The sequence below is a fragment of the Mesoplodon densirostris genome, chromosome 2 (assembly GCF_025265405.1).
Source record: "Mesoplodon densirostris isolate mMesDen1 chromosome 2, mMesDen1 primary haplotype, whole genome shotgun sequence".
Taxonomy (NCBI): Eukaryota; Metazoa; Chordata; class Mammalia; order Artiodactyla; family Ziphiidae; genus Mesoplodon; species Mesoplodon densirostris.
In genome coordinates, this window is record NC_082662.1 from 146,259,814 (window position 1) to 146,279,620 (window position 19,807).

General features: G+C 47.7%; 1 protein-coding gene across 2 annotated transcripts in view; it reads left to right on the forward strand.

Moving 5' to 3' along the window:
- VASH2 (vasohibin 2) overlaps window positions 1–18,795 on the forward strand; it is a 36,593-nt gene extending 17,798 nt beyond the window's left edge. For both annotated transcript variants that reach the window (XM_060088494.1, XM_060088495.1), the window contains 3 exons: window positions 2,215–2,596; window positions 4,049–4,164; window positions 16,087–18,795. In XM_060088494.1, the coding sequence (XP_059944477.1) occupies window positions 2,215–2,596; window positions 4,049–4,164; window positions 16,087–16,159 (571 nt within the window). In that variant the 3' untranslated portion in view covers window positions 16,160–18,795. The remainder of the gene's footprint in view (window positions 1–2,214; window positions 2,597–4,048; window positions 4,165–16,086) is intronic.
- The last annotated feature ends 1,012 nt before the right edge of the window (window positions 18,796–19,807 follow it).

Sequence of the window (19,807 nt, forward strand, 5' to 3'; positions counted from 1 at the left end):
CAGGATGAATAAGCACCAAGTGCTGTGGGAGTTCTTGCAGGGGGTGTGGGAGACTTAACCCACACTGAGGAAGGTCAGGGAAGGTATCACACCCAGGAAGTGAGGCTGTTCCAGTCAGGGTGCAGCCTGTGTAAAGAGAGAAAGCCCAATAACATCCTTTTTAAAAAAATAAATTTATTTAATTATTTTTGGCTGCGTTGGGTCTTCGTTGCTGTGCACGGGCTTTCTCTACTTGCGGCGAGCAGGGGTTACTCTTCGTTGTGGTGCACGGGCTTCTCATTGCAGTGGCTTCTCTTGTTGCGGAGCACGGGCTCTAGGTGCATGGGCTTCAGTAGTTGTGACACACAGGCTCAGTAGTTGTGACGCACGGGTTTAGTTACTCTGCGGCATGTGGGATCTTCCTGGACCAGGGCTTGAACCCGTGTCCCCTGCATTGGCAGGCGGATTCTTAACCACTGCACCACCAGGGAAACCCCCAATAGCATCCTTATCACTCATGATTCTTAGGAGACCCCAAAGATCTCTGCCAGGTTTAAATCCTCCACAATATAAGACTGATGTGTGAGTGAAGCCATAAAAGAACTTATACTTCGATGGAGACATGAGGTCGTGTACAGTGGGTTTAGTAGCTTGTTTTTGAAAGTTTCCTGGGTCACTTTAGTCTCATGGCCTTGTAATGTAAAGGTCATTTAAAATATTCAGTTATATTTGACTTCATATTCTGGGGGAGTATGTGCTGAGGGCAGTGGGCACAGATCTTTGGGTTCTTCATGGTCTCGGTGTATCCTTCAGAAATGTCACAGGTTGGGCGTTCCCTGGAGGTCTAGTGGTTAGGACTCTGCGCTTTCACTGCTGAGGGTGCGGGTTCAATTCCTGGTTGGGGAACTAAGATCCTGCAAGCTGCACTGCAGGCAAAAAAAAAAAAAAAAAGTCACAGGTCAACTGTAGGTCAGTGTGTGAGCCCAGAGTGTGGGGGAGATGAGACGGTACAAAGGGATGAGGAAGAGGGGCTGAATCATGGCAGGACTTTGCTGAGGGATTTGGACCAAGTCCTGGAGAAGATGAGAGACACTGAAAACTTAAGCAGAAGAGTGACATGTACCAAATTTTGGCTTCAATAGATCATTCTGGCCACTGTGTGGAAGGTAAATTGGAGCAGGGGCAAGAAATGGTGAAGACAAGTTCTCCGAGCGTGGAGAATGGTACCCACTTACTGAGCACTCACCGTGCACAAGCCACCATGTTAAGAGCCTGGATTGTTATGTCCCTTAGAAAAGGTCCGGAGACACCAACGGTCTTCAGCAGAGTGTATTTGAATTTCCAGTATCCCTCTCCCGAAGAGTTGGGTCTTTGAGTCTCCACGGCCATGCCAGGGCTGTCCGGAGACTTTGAGGTGGACTTGAGGATGTGGTGCCTCTTGTCCGTCGTTGCAGCGTGTGGAGTCAGTGGGGGTAGTTACTTGAAGCTGCACCATGTGGGGTTGCTGGGCCCAAACCGAGTTCATGGTAAGAGGCTGGGTGGCTCAATCCAGACGGGCCAACACGTGGAGAGAGCCGAGCTGTGACACCAGCTGGGTTGGGGACTGAAGGGAGCCTGAGGTTCGGATGCTGCAGGCAGCTCTCTGTGGTACCCAAGGCTACTGGCATGGGTGTGCTGGAGCCAATGAGAGGAGCAGACAAGGCGCAGATATGACCCATTCTGACACCATTCTCTCCCTTCCCATCCTGTCAGTTGGTCTGTGTCTTTTACATCTCCACTGCCTTGCCTAGGCTCTGGTTGTCATTTCTCCCAGCACCATTGCAGAGGCCTTCAATTCCTGGTCTGTCCCACATACTCCAGCCAGAATTAACGACTGAGAACATCAGTCCAATGGCAGAAACCAACTTTTAATAGCTTATCATCCCCTGTAGAACACCAGGGGAGGATAAAGTACGTTGTTAATGGTTTTGTTTGCATTTATTGATTTACTAAAGAAGATGGCAAATCTTCCCTCTTTGTCCCATATTAATTTGGTTTGGTATGCATCATGTAGCAGGTACTCAGAGATATCCAGTGAGTCCTTTATAAGAGGATTGGTCTGGAAAGGTTAGGTCTTGGCCTGCTCAGAGGCAGAGGGGTGGACCCACTGACCGTATGGGCTACTTTCCTTTCCTGGGAGTCCAAGTGCTGGTGTCCTCAAGCCTCCTTTCTCTTCCTTGACTCAGATTCTCTAAGATACTTAACCAATGGACAGCCTTCCATCGAGCGATTCCCCATCAGCTTTAAAACCTACTTCTCAGGAAACTACTTTCACCATGTTGTGCTGGGGATTTACTGCAATGGCCGCTATGGCTCACTGGGCATGAGCCGAAGGGCTGAGCTGATGGACAAGCCATTGACCTTTCGGACTCTGAGTGACCTCATCTTTGACTTTGAAGACTCCTACAAGAAATATCTGCACACAGTCAAGAAGGTCAAGATTGGGTTGTATGTCCCCCATGAGCCTCATAGCTTCCAGCCCATCGAGTGGAAGCAGCTGGTCCTCAATGTCTCAAAGATGTTGAGGGCTGACATAAGGAAGGAGCTGGAGAAATATGCCAGGGACATGAGAATGAAGGTAGGCTCAGGGGAGGCAAATGAGCAATGCAAGAGAGTTCTTTCCTCGTTTTCTCTCTCTCCCTCCCTCCCTCTCTCTTTCTCTATTGCCACGTGCCCTGTGTTTCTGAGATGGTCAAAAGTTTCTTGAGCTTATCTTGCTTAGTAGGCACCCTGTTAAAAAAATAACATTCAATTTTTGACATGGACAATTTAAGTCTCTCTGCATTTACTACTTTAAAAACTAGAGCTAAGCTCAATTTAGGTGTTGTAGCTGAAGCAGAGTCTTGGCCTGCAATTCCTTCTGTGAGTCAATCTAAAATGTTAGTCATTTTATACTAAGGCTCTAGTTTTGCTTTATTCTGTTTTGTCTTTATAGTAAGAGTGGCCAGTCATCTCAGTTTCCCTGAAACTGAGGGGTTTCTGAGGAAATGAGATTTTCAGTACTTAAAACCAAGAAAGTCTCAGGCAAGCCAGGATGAGTGGGTCACCCTGCTGTAAAATCTATTTCAGAGTCCTGTTTTATGTCTGCTTTTTTTTTTTTTTTTTTTTTTTTCTTTTGCTGTACGTGGGCCTCTCATCATTGTGGCCTCTCCCGTTGCGGAGCACAGGCTCCGGACGCGCAGGCTCAGCGGCCATGGCTCACGGGCCCAGCCGCTCCGCGGCATGTGGGATCTTCCCAGACCGGGGCACGAACCCGTGTCCCCTGCATCGGCAGGCGGACTCTCAACCACTGCACCACCAGGGAAGCCCTATCTCTGCTTTGCTTTGTAAGTTGCAAAGCCCTTTGGCATAAAATTCTGACCTGGGGTCACAAAAGCAAACAAAGGAGCATGTGCTCTGCTGGCTTTAATATAAACTATGCTCATAAGCCCTTCTTCCTTCTACCATGTCACTTCCAAGGTGACAGGATGCCTGTTTGTCCCTGCTCCTCCAGAGCTCGTGGAGTCACTGAGAGAGAAAACCTGTGTGTATGCTGAGACCCGCAGGGGCAAGGGATTATGCCGAATTCAGGCTTGGTTGCGTTTAGCACCTGGGGACTTCACTCGGCAGCACCTGTAATGGAGACTCTGGATCAGCTGGACCCACTCTGCGCATGCGTGTAGAGTGGGAGGGTCAGAAAAGGAACAAGCTGGCTTCTGGGGCAACATGGTTGGGACTTTGCCTTTGCGAGAGGGGAATTTTCTGAGCAACCAAACAGCCCCAGGAGGCTGAGACATTGGGCTCTGTTCCTCTCTCTGCCGTGGGGAAAGGAACGCAACGAAATCCTATCATCCTCTGGGAAGTGGTACCTCTGCTTCTTATCAGTGCAGCATGAGAGAAGCACATCTGTGTGTCAGGAGGAGGCCTCCAGCTCAGGGCCTTCTAAACCCCGGGATCATGAATGGGCAGGGGTTGAGATGCTGGGCTGTAGGAAGGCGCGAGGGCGGGGCTGTTTGGAAGCAGCGTGGTAACTCCTTGTAATCTCCTCCAGCTCCTGAAACCTGCAAGTGCCCACTCTCCAACCCAAGCGAGAAGCCGGGGAAAATCACTGTCCCCCCGACGGAGGCAGGCGAGCCCCCCAAGACGGCTCGGCAGGCGAGACAAGTCGTGAGTAGTATTTCCTCTTCCCCAAATTAAGGCCCAGCACACACGTTTGGGAGGTTGGCCTGGCCCCTGGGGATGAAGTTGTGTCCTGGGCTCAGCATTTGAACCAAATGGTGATCTCCAAGAGATCTGCCCCTCGTTCGGTGGACATCTCTTATGGAAAAGGATCCACCATGCACATCACCCCCAGTGCTCTTACCCTCCTGACTGTCAGATGGAGACGCAGTTGGAGGGATAAGCCCCAGATAGTGTGAGATGGAGAACAGTGCGAAATCCCGGTAGCCTGGAAGGAGCATTGGCCTTACAGAGTTAGGAAACCCATGTCTGGAGGCAGCTCAGCTGCTTAAGGAGCTATGGGGCCCTAGGCATGTCATGCAGCCTTTCCAGGCTCAAGTTCTCCCACCCCAAAAATGCGATTGTTAGAAGTGATGAACTTGCCTAAAACCTTAGCCTTCTGTGCCCAGCAGAAAGCGTGATCGCCCTCCATGGATGGTGGCATCAGAAATATCACTAGGCTCATCCTCTTCCCTGGTTGACTGTATCCTCCCCTGTTTTAGCCGTGAAGCTAGTGATTTCACACCTGCATCTTAGTTCAAAATGACCCACTTAAGAAGTGACCGACTGGAGATGCTGAGGCTACCCAGAGTAACCAGTGATAATCCACTGGCAAATATGTGGGTCATAATTACACTGGGAAAAACTACTACTTTGATTAATACCAGCAGCATGCTGTGTCTGTCACATGGGTTCTCACCGTGCAGGGGACGGAGTGGTACAGGGCACAGAGGTCAAGCTTGGGCCCTGGCTCTCTGCTGCCTATTAACCTTGCAGCCTGGGCAAATCCTTCGGGAGCCTGAGTTTCCTCATCCGTCAAAGAGGATAAAAATGCTTTTCTTGCCTATATCACAAGGTGCTGTAAGGGTCAAGTTAGAAGACGTAACGAGAGCGATTTGTTCGTGGTGAACTGCTGTACGCAAGCATATTATTGTCACGTCAGTTCTGTAGGGGGAGAAGGGAGAGTTTCACGGTTTTCCTTTTTAGATGAAGAAACCAGAGCACAAAAAAGGTTTGTCGTCTTTTGCCGTGTCGTGTAGCTGGCCAGTGATGGCACTGGGGCTAGAACCCAGGTCTCTTGACTCTGGGAAGGTGGCGGGGGAGGGGAGCATCGGTTCTGTTTTTGGAAGAATAGGACAGGACCCGCGTATTGTCATTTCTGAGGAAGGTTTCCCGTTCATCTCCCCTCCACCTCCCACTGCCAATCCCAGGCTTCAGCATCGACAGCCAGGAAGGCCTTGAGCAAAATGACTGGAACCCAGGGTTTGAAAGGGGAGGAATGACAAAGCAGGAGGGTCAGGTGCTCCTGTAGCTGAAGGTCAGTCAGGGTGGTTTCAACATAGGTGTGTCCTTTCAGGGAGCGGGATGGCTTCAAGCCTTTCATACATGGCCTCTGACCCTGATGCTGACGAGCACCCTTGACCCTGACCCTAACCCTGTGTCTCCTCCTCTCTGATTCTAACATCCATCCATTGCTTCCCTGAACAAAGTAGCAGTTGTCTCACAGGACTATGGACATGTAAGCCCTTCCCAGAGGGTCATTTGGCATAGAGTGAGTGACCCAGAAATGGGAATCTGGTGGCTCCTGAAGCAGGGGAGGGGGCCCCTTAATCTGATAGATTATCCTTTCTGCCCGTGGAGGCCTGAGTCCTTTCCTGAGGGGCTCCCACTCTTCAGCAAACGTTGAGCAGTCCATAAAGCCTTTCTCTCCCCTTGAGATTCTGGCGTCCAGGGTACATGAAACCCTAGGCATTCTACCTGACGGGTTTATGCACAGAATGGCAGCCGTTGGTTTTTAAGGCGATTCCTGTCCGGGTCATTTTACTTGGATCCACAGGAACTTTGCAGTCCAAAATATACTAAGTTTTTCACCAGAAAAAGTTACTGTGATTGCCCAGGGATGGTAAAGCCAATAAGATCTTAGAAACTGGTTGTAGAGACAAAAGTCAGGATGACAAGCTGCTGGTGATGGTGGTGGTATTGGTGGTGGTTTGAGTTGGGTAAGAAGGTGAATTTGAGTTCGGACCGTGGACTTTGAGGTACTTCTTAGGCACCCAGGGAGCGGGGTGTTTGTTGTAGAAGTTGCTGAAAATGCAGATCTGGAGTTGGAGGATGTTGGGAAAGAGAGATCATGCTTTTAGAGCCATCTCCTCAGAAGTGACAGTTGAAACAACAGCTGGATACATTTGCAAGGAAAGAAGGGAGAGACAAGTTCCCTGGTGATGCTGATGCTGCCGGTCCAGGGACCACACCTGGAGAGCCACCGTTTGATCAGTCAATGTGGGAGAACTGATTTGGGGCTTGACTTAAAAAAAAACAAACCCAGAACGTCAAGATGAAGGTCCTACATCTGCCGAGAGGGGCGGATGAGGCCATTGAGTGTGGTTCAGGGGCTCAGCCCTGCCTGGTCCTGCCTGGGCCTCTGGATAATGAGGTTGCTGGGGTGAGGCTAGAGGGTGTGACCGGGGCCTGGCCCCCCACTGAAGTCACTCTGGGAGGAACCCAGCTGGTCTTTCTCCTGTGGGCCAGATAGAGAAATCCTGTTCTCAGTCATCCCCCTGGCCATGCCCCTGCTCTAACTGCAGCTACTTTGTCGTGCACCCAAGGCATGCAAGCACACCGGTGCCTGCAGAGGACGGCTGTTAGACTGCCTAGGATGTGAGCGTCAGGGCCACCCTCTAGTGTCAGGGCCCACCCTCCTGAGGTGTGGGAGTGGGCCTGGGAAGGGGGAGAAAGACTAGGGAGAGGGTGGTCGTCACCGGGGGGTCAGGAAGGAAGACGTGCAGGGACATGAGATTCAATTCCACCAGCCTCCTTCATGCCCTGAATTGGTCCCAGCTGTAGCTGAGCAGGCCCCAGGAGCACACAGGTGACGGCTCATGGTTCAGTGAAAATGTAAACTTTCCCGAAATGGTGAAGAGTGGCTGCAAGCAGCCTCTGAATCCCTTGGACTCATGACCCTTCTCCGCAGCCCCTTCTTCTGGGCAGAGCACTGGTTCCCAGGAGTCTTCCTTCATGAACTCCTCCCAAGGGTCAGAATATGGGGATTTTTTTTCCCAATTAGGGCCAGGTGGCCTTGGTTGTTTGCCCATCAAGGGAACCCAGGTGGCTTGTGGGTTCTTATGGACAATTTGATGTGAGCAAATCCAGGAAGACCATGGTTATTCTTGGTGGTGGAAGCCCCTGCCGCTTCTTTTCTCCTAGTTTGGAGGTCAGGAGAGGAATCTAGAGGGCAAATATCTTGGCTGAAGTTTCACAGTGGATGGAGGAGTTACAAGGAGGGAAGAGTCTCTCCCCGGTTCCTCCTAAACCCTGACTTGTGGGTTGCAGGGCTGGGTTAGGGATGACAGGGGCCACCATGTCGGAAGAGAGATGCAGGAGATGAGAGTAAAATGAAGGCTGTGAGAGGTGGGGACCACGGGAAGAACTGAGCACCAAACCCCTCCATCCCTCTCCGGCTCCCAGCCTCCGCCATTACAACAGACTAGAATCCAGGACAGCCTGGTTCCTAGAGGTGTGTCTGGAGAAAAGCAGCTTCTCAGTTTCTACCCATGGCCTTCACCAAGCAGGCTTTTCTCCAGGTAATCTTGCTTTTGGCTAGGAAACGAGAAAGTGACAAATTTGATTATGACCCCATAACTCCATCAAACTCTGGGCATCCTACTGTAGCATGGTCAGGGCTAGCAAGGGTTTGGTGATTCTCACTGTGTTATTATCTCAGCATTACCTACGGCCATCAAGTCATTTCTAAATGTGTCGGGTGCCACAGTGAAGCCGGGGAGTGGCCCAAAGGGTGGAAAATGACCATAACAGGCAAGAAGCCCATCAGCTGTGGGGCCCCAGCCCCTGTCTGTGCGTGGATAATTTTAGTGGCTTTATATCCTCAGCCACCACCTCCCTGCAGCTGGAGCTACTTCCAGCCCTGCATTCCTCTCCATTTTTGCACTTGTCTGAATAATCCTTCTAGGAAGGAGGATCAGTGTCACTGGGCTGACAGAGAGTCAGCTGAGTGGGAGGAGGGCAAGTAGCAGTGACTACCTTAGTGTCAGCTGAGACAAAGTTTCAAGAGAGAAACAGGGACTCCTCCACCCCTCCACCCAGAGTCCTTTCTCGTACTCGCTGCTCCTCTAGGAGTGTTTAGAGAAGCGTCCACACAGAACAGCCAGGTTGTTTCCTGAAGTTCTTACAGAGTCAGGGAGATGGAGGTTGAGATCTAGGTGTAAAAGGCCTTTTGCGAACTTGAATCAACTCCTGTACAACTCTGGGCCTCAGTCCCCGCTTAGCTCTTCACTGAGGGGTGTTCACAGAGGTTCTCAACAGGAGCCAGGGCGCCCCCTGGGGGAGAAGCGTTAGAAGTGCAGTGGGAGGGGAGGGTTTTGCTTATCAACATCTTGGGAGCCAAGATGGTCAATGCCCTGCAAAGAAAGCTATGGACCATCCTCCCCCGTAAAGAACCATTCCACCTAAAATGCTTCCACTGAGAACCCCAGATGCTCCCTGGGGTCCTTTCTGTCTCTGACAGTCCACAGCTCTTGGCCTGCTGACTGTAGCCTGAACCCGGGGGAGTGGGGGTGAGTGGACAGTGGTTTTCTGGCTGGGTTGCCTGTGTTCGCATGAAAGCAGCTCCTACCAACTGGAGTGACCCCGAGGAGCTTTCTTCTGAACTGGGGCAAGAGTCCCTCAGGACCCACGAGACCATCTTTGTCTTCTCTCCCCATCTGCCTCCTTTTTTTTCCCCTCTGTCTCTGCTCTCTTCTTTGCTGTTCACAATTTTTTTTTTCCCTTTTCTTTGAGTTCCCTTCTTTGTCATCTATCTCGAGGGCACTTCGTGCCTCCGGTGGGCTTTATTCACCCTGCTGGAGACCCTCAGGGTCACAGAGGTTACTCAGCCCCGTGAGAGTTCTCCTTCCACTGCTGGGCCACAGCTGGATGAGGGAATTCCTTCTCCGTTCTACCACCAGGCTCATGAAGATGCCTCCAGGCAACTGGTTAAGTGAGGCCCTCAAGTCATTTCTAAATGAAATCATAATGTAGTCATAGGAGAAGCAGTTTGGTTCCATGATCTAATCACATCAAAGATATTTTGAATGGGGCCCAAGAAGTCATTCTCTGTAGACCCCAAATGAGAAAATCTCCCCAAGGGGGGAAAGGGGAAAATTGCCTTCATGTGGATCGTAGCAGGGGCACAAAGAGGGAGAGAAAACTAGGAAGGTTATGGAGGGAGAAGTAAAACCTCCACGATGATGTGGGGTTTCTTTCCAGGAGCCCAGAGAAGGTAGTCTCCAACTCAGAGGCCCACCCTGCTTCGTTCCCCAGGGGATTTCATATGGTCCAGGGTCCCTGGGGATGCTTGAAGAAACCAAGATGGAGTGATGGGCCTTATCAGGAAAGACTGCCTCTGGCAGAGTGAGCCAGGAGCCTCCAGAGCTGACGCCTGAAACAGTCATGCCGGGTTGGGGTTCCTACAGGGGTTCTCTGCCATGGAAACGGGAGGTGAGATCAGAGCCTGGAAGCTGTGCCCTGGAATCTCAGTGGCCCCTGGCTCTTGGTCTCTGGCCAGAGCTCCTGGCTGGGGAGGGCTTGGAAGAAAGGGCAAAGGGCCGGAGGATCTCTTTGGAGCCACGTCTCTCTTGGCTCAAGCCCGTCTGTTCACATAGCAGCCTCAGCTGTCTGCCCTGTCAGCTGCCAGCAGTGGTGCCTGCGGTCCTGGGAAGTAAGGAATGTGAGTGAGGAGCAGGACTGGCTTTGAAGGAAGGTGACAGGTGGGCGGGAACCACCCAGTGTTCGTCCCTGAGGCGTACCCGCATATGGGCCATGAGTCCTAAATCAGGGCCTGGCCTGACCTGACTGCTGCCAGACTAGACCAGAGAAGAGGGCCTGAGGTCTCCCTGAACTTGTGAATGCTGGGCCAACACCATCCCTGATGGAGTCCGTTCCACACCCTTAACACTGAGGCCCGAGAGATGAACATGGCTTCTTTACCATATATCCCTTTCTCGAATCCGGAGACCACAAGGATCACAGCTACACTGGTCCTTGCGAGTGTGCGGTGTGTGAGGACGGTGCGTGTGAACACGGGCACGTGCACCCCCACCCTGAAGGGCTGTGACCTCAAGGGCAACAGGAGCAAGAAGCATGAGCAGCCCGACTGGTGGTCTGTGGGTCCCCATCAGGCGGCCCTGAACTGGACAGAGCTGGGCCCTGTCCCTGAATCAGTATCTCACACTCGTAGGGGAGAAGCAAGTGGTAAATTTCCATTGGAAGAAAGGGGGATGGATTGTGGCTCCACTGAGCTGCCATCTGTCTGGGTAACCCCAAGACTTGCGAGGTGCTTGGCACAAAGTGCTGCTTGATACATTCTTGTGAATGAGTTAAGTAGCAAGCAAGTTGCAGGAGCCCTGCTGTCCGGCTGCCACTCAGGCCCTCTGACCCATCCTGCCCGGTGACAGCTTGGGGGCTGGGGAGTTGGGACGTGAGGAGAGGAGATGCCCCAGACACAGCCCTTAGTCAGAGGGACAGAAAGGGGGCTGGGTGGTTTTAGGGAAAACCCCGTAGGCTTTTCCTCCACTTATTGCCTCTTTCCCGAAAGCCAGTGTCACACAGACGCACGCCGACTCGTTCAAGCCCCAGGATATGATGTTGTCCCCGCTTCTGTCCCCAACATGCTGCCATCGCTTTCTGGTTCTGATGCTTCTTGTGGCTTCAACACCAACATCCAATCTAGCCGAGCTCTTCCTCGGCCCTGAGGCTGCCTCAGGGTTTGTGAAAGACACGATGTGCCACCTGGAGATGGTTCACTGTGCCCGAACTGTCAAGGTGTAGTTAGCGAACACTAGGGTGTGTGGTGAATAGCAGTGGTACGTCTCACAGAATACCTCCTCCGTGGAACAGTTGCCCTGTCCTCCCCAGCCCACCTCCCCCGCTCTGCACAGCTTCGCTGCGGCTGACTCCTGGGATGCAGGCCTGAGGGTGGGGCTGAGGGTGGACCTGGGACCAGGCCATCACGCCGTCACCCTGGTTCACCCTGGATACAGTTGAGGCTGGGATTTTCCATTTGTGCCCAGAGAGGAGCGTCCCCTTTTCCATCCACAAAGTGCATCAAAGGAAACCTGAGGTCCCTACCCCGCTTCCCCTAAAGTAGAAGGTGCCCGAGAGCTTTCCAAAGGAGAATCCTTTGATTTCCTTTGCTTGTTTGGACTGGGGAGGGGTTTGGAGAAATATATTGTTCTAAAATAATAACCCTGGATCTGATGTGAGGTTCTGGGCAAGCACAGACCTGGCTGAATCATCATCCTGGTGCTTGTGTTTCTTAAAAATAACCCCCCTTGCCATATTCTAATTATAGCCAGGGGAGCACTTGGAAGAGGCCTCTCCATACTCAATAGCTCCCCCAGCTCTGGCCCTGAGATGAGCTGGCAAGAACTGAACAGTATTTCTGGCTAGGCCCACGGGCAGGTGGCATGCTGTGATAACCCACTTCTGCCCTTCGCCAGGCCAGGAAATTGTAGCCAGTGTTGCTGAGAAAGAAAAGGGTTTCACCTTACGGATAGGTCACCAGGAATCTCAGTTTAACTCATTTTCTGCCAGTGTTAACCTTTTTTTTTTCCTCTTCTGGGTTCTGGGCTCTTGGGGGGAGGTGGGAGGGGTGGAGATACAGAGGAAGGAGACAGCTTAGTCCCTTTCCATTAGAAGCCCCCAAGCTGTTGTTGCAGAACCACATTTAGCTGTACAAGTAGGCAGGTTCCCCAAATAGCTTTCGGAGATAAGGTAAAGCCTCTCTTACACAGAAAAAAAAAAATTCTTCCTACTTGTTAATTCTTCGAATGGTGTCATGGTGGCTTGAATTCCTGGCTTAGGACTTTGTTGAAATAAAAATATCCCATGACAAACGTAACAGAAAGAAGTCCTATCAGTCATTTACACGTTAGTCAGAACTAGACCAAAAATTTATTGAGGGGTACAGGTGCCACAGTGGGGATTCACAGATGAATTCACTTGATCCCTGCTCTGAAGTTGTTTGCAGTCTCTGAGGCGGGCACAGGGATTATGAGCCTTTGAGATACTTTAGCAGATGTACAAAAGGAAACACCAGTGCATACAGAGCAAGGAGCAGTGTGCTGTGGAGAGAGGAAGTCCGAAAATACTGCAGGGGAGAAGTGGCATCTGGGTTGGTTCTTGAAAGGATGATGAGAAGACAAGCAGGAGGCATTCCAAAAGCCAAGGTGCAGAGGCAGGAGTGGCCTGATGTCATCTTCAGATGCTTGGGAGGATACTTTGCGTGGGGATGGGGGTCAGTTTGCATCTTGGTCACGCGCATGGGCTCTAGATTCTGGGGAAGAACTCTGGTTTCCACCACTTGCTAATAACCACACGACTTTGCTTTGAGCAAGCTTCCTAACTTTCAGTGCCTCCCTTTCTTCCTCTGTAAAATGGGTAGTAACACTATCAGTGCCATGACGTTATGGCGAGAATGAATTCACCCATGTAAACTGCTTAGAACAATGCCTGGCCCAGAGTAAGTGCCTAATAAATAAAAGCTATTTATAACGGTGGTTTCTCAGCACGTGGAAGGTGTGGGGAACTGGTGGAAGTGATAAGGAAAGGTTTAGAAAAAGGAGGCCAAAGAGCCCCACATTCTTTCTTTATTTATTTTTGGTCACACCGCACGGCTCATGGGATCTTAGTTCCTTGACCAGGGATCAAACCCAGGCCCCTGGCAGTGATAGCGCTGAGTCCTAACCCCTGGGATGCCAGAGAATTCCCATAAGAGCCCCTCATTAAAGTGCATCTGTTTTCAAGGGTGCTGAGAGCAGAACATGGGAAAGGTAAAGGGAGAAATTTGCAGGGCACAGAAAGTTCGAAAAATATGAAAATTCTGTTCCTCAGGGCTGAGGGGCTCCAAAAGGAGGAAGCCAGGAGAGTGGCCAAAAAGTGGCTTCTGAGGAGGTGGCAAGCGTGTGGTTTGTGCCTGTGGCCTGTCGCTGCAGTGACCCCAGGGAAGCCCTCGTTACAGGGCTGAGTGGGTAGGGTTTGTTCTCTCCTTGACCTACCCTGTCGCCTGTCCTGCCACTGACTTTCCAGCAGGTGCTGTTGGTCAGAGGACCGAGGGAGAGAAAATAGGTCAATGCAGATTTATCCCAACACCTGAGAAATATGAAGCTAGGGTCTCACTAGCATTATTCTCATATAAGAAGGGCGGCACCTTTAGAGTCTCGGAAGGAGGAGAGGTGTGACTTGGTGTTGAGGAAGATGCCAGGCCAGGAAGAAAGCATGTGCGAGAAACGTTCGGAAACTGGGGTGAGCTAATTGGTAGGTGCTGCAAGGACCGTGGAGCAAGGGATTCTCTTGTTAAGCACAAGGGATTGCTAAACTTTCAGAGGCAACGGGAGATCTAAAGAGCTGCCATGGTGGAAAATTATTTCAATTGCTATAGGGAATGATCCCTACTGAATTCTTTTCTAAAGCAAGGAATGCACATGGGTACTTCAAGCTTATCCTTTGGCCAATGGATTTTTTAAAATAAATTTATTTTATTTATCTTTGGCTGCATTGGGTCTTCGTTGCTGCGTGTGGGCTTTTCTCTAGTTGCGGTAAGCGGGGGCTACTCTTCGTTGCAGTGCGTGGGCTTCTCACTGCACTGGCTTCTCTTGTTGCGGAGCACGGGCTCTAGGCACGCGGGCTTCAGTAGTTGCAGCACGTGGGTTCAGTAGTTGTGGCTCTCGGTGTCTAGGGCACAGGCTCGGCAGTTCTGGCGCATGGGCTTAGCTGCTCCACGGCATATGGGATCTTCCAGGACCAGGGCTCGAACCCGTGTCCCCCGCATTCGCAGGCGGATTCTTAACCACTGCGCCACCAGGGAAGCCCGGCCAGTGGATTTTTAACTACTGAACTTTCTAAAAGTGGGGCACACTGCAGAGGGGGGAGTAATTTACCTTTCTAACCACATTTGCCTTAGGCTGATGCTAACTTAAGGGGAGTCCACTTGAGGGAGAAAGTCTCATATTAGCTATTTGTAAAGACAGCACTCCGCCAGGCAAGGAGACAAAACAGACTTCCTTCAGGCTTTATGACAAAACGAACAAGATATTGATACCTATGGACTGTGAACCTGGCTTGTCTGCAAAAACCCTAGTTCTCCCCCACATCAGTTGGCCAAGGAGTAGGGCAGAAATACAAGGTTAAGTTTGAATCCTCAAGCAAAAGCGTGCTCCCTTTAGCCGGCAACTCAAGAATGGCTCTTGCAGTGGTCCCTGGGAGCCACTCTACCAGGCCTGAGGCAGTGGCTCTGTTTATAGGGAATGGCTAATCTCTAGGGCATGTATTTGCTGGAGGACACCATTGCCCTGAAGGTCAGAAGCCTTAGGCTCTTTAATACAATGAAGGGTGTAGGCAAGGAAGTATTGGGATTTCTACCCATAGTCGGCCATATTTATCAGCATCATCTGTGTATCCTGGGCACCATGAGAAGATACACAAAGGAATGAGAGGCATGATTCCTGACCAATAAAGCAGGGCACATGGTCCAGCTGAGAAGTAAGCCCCGTGCAATGGAGACAAGAAAGGTTACAGGTTATTTTAGTAGTGTCAAGTAGCAGGTCAGGGAAGGTTTCTGTACCACTTTGGATAATCTAGTTTCAGAGGGGATGATCATAGACTGTTAATGACTTATCAGAAATGGGACATCTCTGAAAACAAGAAAGGGAGGGAGGGAGGAAGAGGGGAGAGGGAGGGCCAAGTAGAGAGAGAATGAGAGTGAGAATGTGAGGGGTTATAGAATTTGTTGCCAAAACTAAGCCTGGTGTCCTTTATCGAGCAGTACCCTAAGTAGAAGCTAGCTGTTGATTTCTCGTTGTAGCAACACTGAGTGAGTTGGACCACACACATGCCAAGGGAAAAACAAATTTACTGCTAGAAAATCTTTCGGTATAAACCAGGAAACTTTTAAACAATTATATTTTCATTTGGTCTCTCTTTTTTTAACACTTAATGTTCAAGTGTAACCTAAAAATGTCTTTGATCTTCTTGTAAAAACGTGAAACTTTTCAATTAGAACTCAGACATACTGGTTTACAATCTGGGTTATGTCTTACCAAAGAAGGTGAGGAGGAGGCTCATTTTAAAAATGGAAAAAATTGTGAGATAAATCATGAGAACACTTAGGTATGATTTTATATTGGGAAGTCACCTAGGAAGTATCTTTAATGAAGACAGATGATGTGCTACTGAATGACTTCTTTCCCCACCTTGAAGTACTTTCTTACAACTTCCTATAAATGCTTGGGTGTACTGTCATATTGGAAAGTGCTTGAGAAAATGTATTTAGGGAAGAGAGGTGATTTGCCACTGAATGATTTTCCACATTGACCTGCTTTTACAGATGAATTCTAAAAGATTCATCCTGATTTATACCCTCAAGCCTGGAATAGTGGCTGAGAATCTCCACAAGAACCTTAGTCACCTGAGACATCTTGTAGGTGCTGGGCTTCCCCAGGGCACCGACACGAGGGGGCCAAGGTTTCTAGGAGAATTTGGTTCAGATGTTCAGTTCTACTGTAGTCAAACTTTTTTAGACCCTTTCAAGGTTTACAGAAACTAGGTTTTAGAAGTTACAGTGTGACCAAATTCAGGCTTAAAGTTGAACAAACTCATTCAGCAACCTGTAAATATTTTTTGAACTCTACATTGAAAGCCTATTAAAAGGTTCCTTAAAACCTATAAAGGTGGACTTCAGAAACAAGAGGTGGAGTTGGGAGCTAAGGCTGGTGTGTGTGTGTAGGGGGGGCAAATACCAAAAGGGTAGAGGTCCCTGACGATACTGAATGATCTTTCTGTCCCTTCCCCTCTCGCCTACCGTCTTTCTTTTACCCTTAGGCCTGCACTGCCTGAAAAGAAGGTGGCTGATCTCAGCACTCTGAATGAAGTGGGCTATCAAATCCGAATTTAGGCCAGCAATACAGCCAGCAACAGGGCTTCTATGGTGCTTCTGTCTGCACTTTACCCAGCATCTTCAGGAGGAACTGCAACTATTTATTAAGAACTTGTGAATTTTATTTGTAAGGGTTCACTTGGAATAGACTCTGAGTGGGTGGTAACAATTAACTTTGAAAAAATTCACGAAGGGACAACCACGAAAAGGCTAAGTAATAAACCCCACTGCGGTCAGACTCACTCTGGATAGAAAGGGTAAGACCATAACTGTAGTTTTATATTTTCCCATTTACCTACATTCTTTTACTTGTTTTAAACAGCAGTAATAAATGTTCATGAAACCCTCCCTCCCACTTTTGATATAGTAAGGTAAACTCAATCAGTATTAATGTCTTTTTCAGCAATAACAGCGGCAAAGATTGGTGGGTTTTTTTTTTAAGCAGTCAATATTACCTCAGCATCTTGACATCAGATATGCAAATTTAATGGTGTTTTGTTTTTTTATATTCTATTTGTATTGTTTCCCCAGTATTTTCCATGGGGATCTCCACAAGGTCTGGAATTTTTTTTCCTGGTGCACACATGCGATGAAATTTAAGGTATTATATATGCAAGTGTTCTACTAAAAAAGCACTGAAATTCTTCTGGCAATACGGGAAACCATTTTCAGAACCTTGGAGTCACTTCTTTCTTAAATCTTTCTTAAAGCATTCACTGACAGCAGTTTTTGTTCTTTCAAAACAAGAAAAGCACGTTCAGAAGCTAGTCTATGTTCTGTCACTAACATTTAAACTTTGCAGAGTCCAGCAAAAAGCACACAGGGTCATGAACTGTTACACAAATTTAGCAGTATTGCAATTACCTCTGACAGTAACACACTCAAAGGCACAGGCCAGGAGTGAATCAGTAGGTCTTGAGAACCAGCTAACCTTGCTGATCCCATTTCACCTGATTTTGAAACTCTAAGTCAGGCCTTGATTCTGAAGGACTCACTGTTGTTAGAGATGTGTTCTGATGTCTTATATTAAGACCAAATACAACACGATGTGATTATTTTCCAGTACCTTGCTTTTAGGTACCACTTCATGGTGCTTAGAAACTGGTATTGGAAAATACAATGAATTAGAGAAGCAGAACCTTTTTTTTAATGGAAAAGTCTTCAGGTACAGTGTTACACCTTATAGTGTGATTTAGTCCACGGAGCACAGTATGAATATCTGGCCTGCATATGGTAGTTACAGTGTAACTTCTGGCTGCAGACCACACAGAATAACTCTAACAGCATACCAAGTCTGTATGTTATCAAGAATACAGCTTCCGTTTCATTTGTTTGATCTTAGCAACCATGCCAACTCATGAGACCAAAAGGCATATTTTTTTTGTGTGTGCGGTACGCGGGCCCTCTCACTGTTGTGGCCTCTCCCGTTGCGGAGCACAGGCTCCAGACGCACAGGCTCAGCAGCCATGGCTCACGGGCCCAGCCACTCCGCGGCATGTGGGATCTTCCTGGACCGGGGCACGAACCCGTGTCCCCTGCGTTGGCAGGCGGACTCTCAACCACTGCGCCACCAGGGAAGCCCCCAAAAGGCATATTTAAGTGAAGTCTGCTAGTCAACAAAAGTGTTATTTCAGTCTCAGTGCTTCCCCTTCTGACTTTCTTTGACTGAAGTGTACATCTCAGTTAGATTAAAATACAGCGTAAGTTAAAAATTCAGAACTTAACCACTTTCCTCAAGAATACTATCAGTTAGCAGAATTTAAAATGAGTTATCTTTAACCTTCACAAGATGAACCCATTTGCAGCCTCATGGCCACATGTATTTAGATGTTTGCAGTCGCCAGTGAATCATTTCATTCTCGTTCTAAAACAATACTGACCTAGCTCTCTCTCTAGATGAAATACCATCATCTGTTTATCAATCTGAAAATATTATATCCAATAAGTAGACTACTTATAACATTGCAATCATTCTAAGAGCTTGGAATAGGATTTTCTAAGTATTAAGTACTGTCCAATCTAAAATATGGAATGCCAATAGTTGCATAGCCTCTTGTTTCCCACAGAAAAGGGGAAAGGAATAGGAATACAACCTGTTTCTAATATGCTGATGCATAAGCCTTAAAACTGCCAACTGGCTTGATGATTCAATTGGTAACCTGATTTATTCCACACTCATTTCTTGATTTTAAGACTCATTTCCCCAAAGCAAGAGTTAGTCACAGAAACATGAAAATTAATTTAAAATGTTCTTGGTTGTTATTCTATTTTTATTGCCTATGGAATATGTTAATTTCTAAAAGATATGAGAAAGGCACCAAACTCCAACATTCTAGTGAAGTAATTTAATTGATAAGGCAAGAAAAAAAAAGACATGATTTACCCCCTAGAACTGATTTTAAAACTGGCTATAATTCAAAAGGTAAAAAACAAAACTATGAAGGGATCTGAAATCTAGTTTTTAAAGTTAATAATGCAAGAGAAATTTTATGCTTAAGCCATTATGGCAATACATGCAAAGTTTAAATGAATGACAGAAATTTTGATTCTAGACTACATGTTGTGCTGTTTTGAGTACACTTTATTTCAGAAAGTGATATTTAGTATTTTCTATACACTCTGAAATCATGAGCATTTCACTTTTTCTAAGTCAATTATTTCATAAGGATTTTATTAATAGATATTGGTAAATAGAACTTTGGAAATCCTAATTCAGTATTCTTACTATACCCGAGGCTTTTGTAAGCTATAGTTTTATGTACAACCTTGTACAGTTTTTTTGACATGCAATTCAGAATCTTGTTTATTCTTTGGACTTTGTTCTGGCCAACACATTTTTTTTAAAATCTTTTAAGAAAAACTGTGATTGTTTTAGTGGGTATTTTTCTAAGTAAATGAAAACTTGTATAATGGTATTTTAGGGAATGCCAGATAAGTGCATGTTTCAAGTTAATGTTTTTCTCATCATTTGTATGTTTATACACAGCATGGGACTTTAATAAAACCATCCTGGAAACTCAAGGATTGTTTTCCTTCTAAAAATATAAATGGTGTGATTTTTTTCTTATTCCTCTTATTACATACTTGTCCTAGTAAACTAATTTATCACTCTCTCACCCTTGTTGTCGTTCACAATTTTCAGACTCTGTGTTAAACATCACTCTATTTTGGTGTATCTTAATTCACTTATATTTTGGTATCACCCTAAGTAATAAAGGCTGAAAAGGGTAATGAAACAGTTTAGAAGAGGCAACAAGTCAATTACACAGCTTAGTACATCTACTACAAAATCTTCAGGCACAGATGTACTAGTACAATAATATATTAGGTAACTTACAGGGAAAAAGTGCAAATGACTTGACGTGAATGTTTCTCCAACCCCTTGAACTCTCTGGATCTTAGTTTTTTAATTTTTTATGAAAGCAAAGGGTTAAAAGCATACAGCTGCTAAATTCCAAAAAAGATGACTTCAAACATGCATACTGATAGCAAAAGCTACAGTAAAGCCAAAATTTCATTACTCCACAATGTATCCCTTTCCATTTAAAACTTAAATAGCACAGGGAGTTCCCTGGAGGTCCAGGGGTTAGGACTCTGCTTTCACTGCCATGGCCCAGGTTCAATCCCTGGTCAGGGAACTAAGATCCCGCAAGTCGCAGGGTGCGG